Genomic DNA, 8,464 nt, shown 5'->3' with positions numbered 1-8,464 from the left:
GACCTGAAGAGCTTCTCCGGCACCAGAGCCATCGCTGATATTGCCTTGAGTAAAGAACTTTTTGATATTTATACTTTATTTAATACTTGTATACAGTAGTTCTAGAATACTTGTGCTGCTAGATATACAAATTGTAATAAATAAACTGACTTGTATTTATATAACTGCCTCCCGTGGCATTGATTTACAAGCCAGAACAGACCACGGAGAAGTCTTCGGTCCGAATTTGTACTGATAGGTCCGATTCGACTTATTTACCTAACCTGAGAATAATAAAAATAAGATGAAGGTGTTTAAATATGCACTGAAAAACAACACCTAAAGAAATCTAGATATTTAGGATTTCTATGTAAAGAATGGTATGGAAATGTCCTGTGGATGTTAGAGGTTCTTCTTGGAACCATTGATGGAAGTGTGTGTGTGTGTGTGTGTGTGTGTGTGTGTGTGTGTGTGTGTGTGTGTGTGTGTGTGTAAAACCAGTGTCATATTTGCATCAACAGGGTCTTGAGGGTTGCTCAAAGTAAACTTGCAATTTTGGAATCTATACCAAACAGGATATGATGTCACGCTCTTGGAATTCCATTTGTTTATTGTACCAGTAACTGCTTCCTTCTCTGCATTTTTTTAAGTGACTCCGAGATGATTTCAAAGTGATCAAGGGCAAAAGCCATTGTGTTCTAACTTTGAGTTGGTGTCTTATTCTTTGTGTCTAAGGAGGTACAGAACGAGTCACAACTTCACCTGCGACACTCCACCAAAGCCCCGTGGAGAACTTCTGACACCCAAAATGTCTGGAAATCGAAATATAAGTTACCCTGGACATGACGACAATGGTAAGTGTATTTTAATAGTCTGTCTGTATTTACTAACATTGAGAAAACTCTACATTTTTGTGTATTTTTTAATGATGCATTTTATTTGTGCATTTATTTACTTCTAAAATGTTTCATTTACTAACTGTGATATATTATATGTGTGTCTGAATATTCCCAAACATCTCTGTATACAATATTTCAAATATAAAAAAAAAAGGTCACTTCCTTTCTTTTAAGAATTTTTTTTTTCGTGTACAGTTGTGTGCATGATCATTTAGTGTTAGCTCAGGAATGAAGAGACAGGAAGTCTGGGGTGTAGATGAAGAGTCTTTTAATAATGTTGCTTACTAGTCAAATGTCAGATGAGAAGTAGTAGAGTAGCCCAGAACACAGAAAATCACAACTACATATATCTCCCTCTCTGCCTGCCCAAGCATTGGCATACGTCCCAGTTTCCGGTTGCCCCGTGTACTTGTTTATCAGTTCTTAACAGAAACAACTGAGGAAGTTCAGTCTTGAAGTCAGACTCAGAATAAAGATTTTAAAAGTATATGTGATCTCACAGTAGGAACCAAATCTCACACTAAATCCAGAGGTGGGTAGAGTATCCAAAAACTATACTCAAATAAAAGTGATAGTAATCATCTTAATACAGTAGATAATTTGAGTAATATTAGATAATATATTATATGTTAAATTAATATATTATATAATTTAAAGGGGTCATAAACTACCTTTTTTATTATTTTATACTGTTCTCTGAGATCCACCTATAATGTTATCAAGATTTGTACATCAAAAAACATCAAAATTTAGAAGTAGTAGGCTATTTATGTCCTGTTTTTATTTTATTTTTTTATATATAATTTATATGATATTATTATATGAACAATATCATAATTAGATATTTTTGCAACAAACACAGAAGAGACCAGCTTTATTTCTGGCATCTCATCTGAAGCTCCAATATCATTGCAGCTCCTTTGTTTTGTATAACAACACATACAGCTACATTTGAATTATTAGACAATATCAAAAAGTAAACCTGCAGAGATTTGCACTCGAACCACTGACACAAAGAAGGATGAGTGAAAAAACTCATGCAGGAAAAATGCTCATGACCTGTCCGGTTTCAGAATCAACTGGGTGCTTCTGAAATTATTTAGGGTGCTTTAGCCTTAATGCACATTTTCACATATATTTTTGTCCCATTATTATTTCAAGAGTGAATTCCGCCTAAATATATGGATGCCATAACCACAACTTTGCAGTGTGTGGCCGACAAAGAGATGTTGCAAACAAATTCTGAACATATTATAGCCTAGAAAGCTCCTTTTAATTACTAAAAAGCTGTCACTCCTCTTTGTTCATTGCAATCTCACAAAGTTCTGTTATAATCAATGAATCTTTCTATACTGCACAATCAACCTATTATTTATTATGGCCACTTCATCAAACACTTTTTCGGTTCTCTGTGTTCTTAAATTTTCCATTACAAGTGGGAAACTTCTTCAGGCGATTCAGTGCATACAGAGAACGGAACAAATCATTAAAATTGATTCGCGAAACCAATTCAGACCGTTTTGCCAAATTGCTTTGGTGTGATTCATTTGTGATTGGGGCATACCCTCAATGAGAATAAACAATGCATTTCTTAGCATGCATTGCATAAAAAATAAGTAATGTAAGAGGAACGTCACCCAGCTTAACAAAATAAAAGTCGTTTTTTCATTAGAAATTGACTCGAGTTAAAGTAAAAGTACCCACGTATAAATCTACTACAAATTTTCCAAAAATGTTCTCAAAGTAAATGTAACAGAGTAAATGTAGGCTACTTTGTTACTTATCACCTCTGACAAATATAGACCTTAAAACTTGCAAGGTTAAGTAAAACTAACTTGTCACATTCACAATGTTCTACTGTTTAATGTAAAATGGTATAAATTCATATAAATCTTGGTGTTTTTCTAAATCTCTGTCTGCTTGCACTGCATTAAAGTTCATTTGTTTTATTTGCAGATGAAGAATCTGACATACTTTATACCAAACAGCTGTGGAGAGGCAAAAAACACAGTGTAGATCTAAAAATTTCAAGTGATGTAAATAAGAAATTGTTAAAAAAGGAAACTTGGAAAATCAAAGGGAATACTACCAAGAAGCCAAATGTGAAAGCCACATCAGCTCATGTTGATATAGTCGATACCATAAACATAATTGATACGTATGACAGACCACCACATGCCCATGCAAAAAAGATATATGCTCAAGCTGGAAAATACGCGCACGGTCTTGAAGACAAACCAGGAAAGAGGATTCCCAAGGCTGGAGTCTATGCAGCAGCAGGAGTTGGAAGAGCTTGTGCTGAATACAGTGTATTTGAGGCTGAAGCCAAAGGCCCAAACGCCTCAGCTGGTGCTGAAGTCAGTGTGGTTGGAGTCGGAGCAATGGCTCGAGCTGAAATCGCCAGTGCATCAGCTAAAGCCGGTCCAGTTGGTGTAAAATTGGGACTTGGAGTTGACACGGGTGCATCTGCTGGTCTGGGTGGGGTGGAAGCAAAATTTCTGGGAACTGGATTCTCAGTAGGTCCAAAAACCAGTGTATCTCTTGTGGGTTCTGAAGTGTCATGTTCAGTCATGTAATTAGACAGGTATTAATTATCTTCGCATATTCATATGTAACATTTTACTACCGAATCATAAAAGCAAAAATCTAATATATCAACATTTATGAGATTTAGTCATCAGAAGGTTTGAGGTTAATTGATATAAATTTGTATCTCTGGAACTATGACATTGTGTTATGTTGAATATCAAAGTATTTTGTGTCTGTTAATGACGGATTTGTGGATACATCTGTGTTTTTACGTTTGTGAAGAGTGTCATGTTGCATGGCATGTCATGTGTTATTATTTTTTCATTTAATCCTTATTGTAATTAATGGGGTTATTATTTGATATTCCCATGATTTAGATGTACATTTCAGACATTTTTGCTTTCATTAAAACCTAAGAGTGAAATCATTCAATTTGATTGAAAGAGTGTATGGCATACATACTGAGCAAAAGTCTTAGGTCACTAGTATTTTCACCAGCTAAAAATGGTTTAAAGTCAGTTATTTCTATCTTTTGCTGTAGTGTAGGAAATATTAGTTTACATTTCCAAACTTTTTTTTTTTCCATTAATTGTAATAATCCAGTGAGATTTTAGTGTGACAGCAGCCAGTGCTCCACACAGAGATCTGATCTGATCATCATCAGTCTGTCTGGAATGACATGAAGAAACAGAACAAACTGAGACAGACTCAATCCAGAAGAACTGTGGCAACGTCTCCAAGATGCTTCAAGAAACCTACCTGCAAACTACAGTATTGTTAAAAGTTTTAGGCACTTGTGTAAAAATGCTGTAAAATGAGGATGCTGTCAAAAATAATGTCATAAATAGATTTTCTTTATCAATGAACTTCTATTAACTAAATTAAATCAACATTTGGTGTGAGCATCCTTTGCGTTTAAAGCAGCTAGATTTCTGATAATGTGTTACGGAATAAGAATTATCTTGAAAAAGTGTTATAAAAGTGATTTGAGGAAGACAAAATGATGGTACTTTTTTAATGATTAAGTTTTATTATATATATACTCCCTTCCTACTGAAAAATGATTAAAAAATGTTGCTTATGTTGAAATCAGAGATGCTGAAAAGTCCTGTGCCCCTGTGAAGGTGGTGGAAAACTTCTCTCACTTGTCAAAAGTGATTAAACAATGCAAAAACGACTGTCAGGAAGAGATAAGTGTAATCATTCAGAACTACGGAGTATTGTTTGCAGATCTCATGCATGTTTCGTGTCTATGTCACCTGTCATGAAACAGCTAGCAAATATTATGTTTAGTTTAGCTACTTTTACATATCTCGCACTTTATAGCCATAAACGGATGCATCGTGCTGGAATCCATGCTAAGCAGCCTCTGTGAACAGTATTGCATCCCTACTTTGACTTGACTGGTCATCTTATATATTTTGTTGTTGATGAGCTCTGAGGCAGCTCATGAGAAAATCGGGTTTCTTGGTGTTGTGTGATGTCATTGAAGCACCAAAGTAGAGTCGATATTGAGCAAATATTTCACAACTTTTATTACATGCACCTTGGAAAAAATACAGAGGTCTGGACCTCAGGGACCTCAATGATGCAGGCCAATTGAGGCAGGGGCCCTGCAGCCTTCATAGCTTAAAACTGCTAAATGAAGCTGAAGCTGGTCCTCCATTCGGGCCCATGATCTGGGCATTTATTTTTAGGTGATTCACGCATAAGTTCACAATTTGGATTTTTAGACGATATTGTTGACAGTTCAAGAAACTCACAAATAACATAGAACAGACAAATAACTGTAACTAAGGCTTGTAATTACACAAACTAAATGAGGAAGGAAATGTTCCTTTTTTTAAAGGAAAGGAACATGATGAGTTACTATAGAAACAAATCTGGACACAGTGAAATGAGAAAAATGAGAAAACAGCAACAAAGAAACTAAATAAATAAGAATTGAAATAAATAAATTGAGATAACATATCTCTGGACAGAAACGTGGCACCCTTATGTTTCCCTTAAACTCAAGGATGTTGCAGAAAATAACCCCTGACTCAAAATTTTTAATTTAATACAAATACAAGCTGAAAATGCATTCCGTTTGTTCTTTTTGTAAAGGGTTTTAAAGGTCCTCCTCTTTTTTAACTCTCTTTTTGGACTTTAATAAATTGGTTTTGAAACCAATACCATTATTGTCTCCTTGTAAACTACAAAAACGTGAATTTGTGAAAACAGTCATGTCATTCATTATGAAGTGGCATTGCAAACTACTGGCTCGGCATGCATATTAAAGCATTTTTAGTTGTTTTTACAGAGCTGTGTGAACGGGGATCACTTTGACAATGTTTAGAAGAATTCATCATCCATGCTCCTCTAAACAATACTTGAATTATTTATTGAATTCATTACATTTCTAAAGGTTAAAAGTAGCCCACTTTATGTAGTACATTCAGCCAGCAATATCTAAGCACACATTTTTAAACATTTTATAATTAGCATTTTAATCCATGTTAACTGCTTAAAACATGAGCTGTCCCAACAATAGTATACAATAAAAATACACATAGCATTTATGGATGACATCATTTTATCACATTTTGATAGTGTTAGTACATAAAAGTAGAGATAAACCTAATAAAATGTTACTCCAGTAAAAGTACTCCTTTTTGACTTTACTTGAGGAAAAGTACAAAGGCACTTGATTTTTAATGTACTTAAGTATTAAAAGTACTGATCGATGAATGTAAGCATTCAAGCATTTCATTCACTGGGTTTAAACACCAATCTTTCCTGTCTATAAATGCATCATCCGCAGGTGGTCTGGCTTCACGGTCTGGATTCATTGCTAAGACTTAAGTTTCATTTGGGTTGGGATATCCAATATATACTTTTTAAAGACTGACTGATGTTTGTTTCACTATTTTCGCGTATGGTATGTACCTTTAGAAAGAGGGGAAATTAGGAAACTCCCTGTAATTGACCATGAAAACTCACGTTAAATATATATTTAAAATAAATATATAAAGTTATAGCGAAATAAGACATTTATCGTTATTATTATCATTTAATAAAGTACATCCATTTGGAATATTACCAACTTCTCATTGGGTGAAAGTGGCCTCACCACTGGCATAAATTATGCTATTTGTGGACACTACTGGGTAGAATACTTACAGATTGTAGTCAATTACAGATTACATGATGAAAACTGTAGTTACTTATGTAATATAGGTTACACATTTTAATGTATTCTGACTACTTTTACATTACTTTTTATCAAACTTGTTTTAAACATACCATTAAACTTATGATACTGAAAAAGGCAAATATTAAAAATATTCAATTTTTTTATATCAGCATCATAAAATACATTAAACATTACACCAGGGTTTCCCAAACTGGGATTTATGTAAGAGCTTCATGGGCTTGTGAGTTGATAAAAGCTTTCAATGAAATAATCATAAAAATGTAAAACAAAAATAATTTAAACACTTAAACACTAAAAATATATTTAGTTTACCTCCAATGTGACAATTAAGTGTTTTCAGAGAACTGTAAACATGCGAATGTGTTCTTTAATTATTTAAATATTAACTAAATATTTTAAGTAAATATTTTATGTGCACTGCAATACTTTCTGTAATACTTCACATTACAATAGCATTTGTACACTTACAGTAGCACAGTACACTTGCATCTTACAGATATACAGATACATACTATCACACAAACGCACACATAATTATACAGTGTAGGCTATGTATGTATAGTCTTATCTTTTTGTTTTATATATTGCAATGACATTGTAGTGTAATTAGTTGTCAGACCACCAGTAACGTGTAACTGTGAATCCTGTCCAGTCTCTTGCAATCAATGTCCCACATAATGTGTCAGTTTGTACTGTTGAAACAGATATATGCCATACAGGAAAAGTGCAGTCTTGTGCATTTTCAATCTTTGTCATCATCTGAAAATACTGATAGAGTGTACTGTTAGACTGACAACATGGCAAACATTCTGCCTATCTTGTTTGTGAACGATAAGAACTTGTCATTCTGATGGCACTGATTTGTTTACTAAAATCCATACTTAATTTTGAGAGATGAAGTAAGGATTTCAAGCAAATTACAGGCTTTTGCAGGTAATCCATTGCGTGGTGCTGTTTGTACAAAATGTTCTGAGAAACGCTCTTACTGGTTTGCAAATGTTTAAGGGGTAGTTAAGCCAAAATTAAAATTTGCTGTTAATTTACTCACCCTCAGGTCATCCAAAAAGTAGGTGACTTTTTTCTTCAATAGAACAGATTTTTTAGCTGAAACCATGGCCCTTTCACAAAATGCAAGTCAGTGTGTGGCGGAACGGGAAAGGCTTAACTGGGAAAATGAAACCAAAACAACTGTCATAACCGCCAGCGAATAGGAACGGGAGAATAATTTGGGAAGGAAGTGTTGTAGCTATATATACAGTGGAATAGAATCAAAAGATGGCGGGTTTGTGGAGAGTGAAGAACAAAGAAAGAAGTCGTGAGTGTCTAGAGTGGAAGTTGGACCGGTTTCAGCTGAGCGCACACTCACGCATTGTGTAATGCTGGAGCGAGTGCCGGAGGGTTTCAAAGAGATTGTTATCCAAGCTGCAGGACCAGCGCAGAGGCGTGTGTTGTTTCAGGAGCTGAAGGGAAGTGTCTTTACCTGGATGCTTTCTTTTCCTTGGAGAAAATCCACCTCCATTCGCTGTTTGGAAAACTCAGTTTCCCCAAGTTCATGAGCGGCCGGTCGGATGGCTCATGGCTTTCCGTAACACACCAGCACACACCCAAAGTTCCCTTTCAAGGGAACTTCGAACTGCGTCCTCTAGGGGTCACTATGGGGAACGCCTCGTCGTGACCCGTGTCTGAAGCATACATTGAAAAATCACCAACAACACGTTGGCCGCGACAGCCATGACGTCACTACCGGTGCGACTATAGTATAAATAGGCGCCGGGAGAACACATCATCCTCTTCTTCGTCTTCACTGACTGTTTTGTTTGAAGCATGCATTTCTGTGGTAAGAGCGATCTCTATTCATATC

General features: G+C 35.3%; 1 protein-coding gene across 2 annotated transcripts; it reads left to right on the top strand.

The window, feature by feature from the left end:
* On the top strand, nucleotides 1-3,454 carry LOC107680489 (uncharacterized). 2 transcript variants are annotated; one of them, XM_016476374.1, is made up of 4 exons: nucleotides 1-49; nucleotides 715-833; nucleotides 2,835-2,847; nucleotides 2,968-3,454. In XM_016476374.1, the coding sequence occupies exons 2-4, from the start codon at nucleotides 788-790 to the stop codon at nucleotides 3,452-3,454; spliced, it is 546 nt and encodes a 181-aa protein (XP_016331860.1). In that variant the 5' UTR covers nucleotides 1-49; nucleotides 715-787. The 2 variants fall into 2 exon arrangements, with proteins under 2 accessions (XP_016331860.1, XP_016331859.1); XM_016476373.1 differs by having other exon boundaries at nucleotides 2,835-3,454.
* The last annotated feature ends 5,010 nt before the right edge of the window (nucleotides 3,455-8,464 follow it).

This window comes from Sinocyclocheilus anshuiensis, unplaced genomic scaffold (assembly GCF_001515605.1).
Source record: "Sinocyclocheilus anshuiensis isolate Anshui unplaced genomic scaffold, SAMN03320099.WGS_v1.1 scaffold308, whole genome shotgun sequence".
Classification (NCBI taxonomy): Eukaryota; Metazoa; Chordata; class Actinopteri; order Cypriniformes; family Cyprinidae; genus Sinocyclocheilus; species Sinocyclocheilus anshuiensis.
Note: the sequence above shows the minus strand (reverse complement) of the source record. Positions and strands in the feature narration are given on the sequence as shown.

Coding starts and splice junctions, on each gene's coding strand:
- LOC107680489 (XM_016476373.1), top strand. CDS start 788: ATGTCTGGAAATCGAAATATAAGTTACCCTGGACATGACGACAATG. Junction 834..2,834: donor CCCTGGACATGACGACAATG/GTAAGTGTATTT, acceptor TTTTATTTGCAG/ATGAAGAATCTGACATACTT.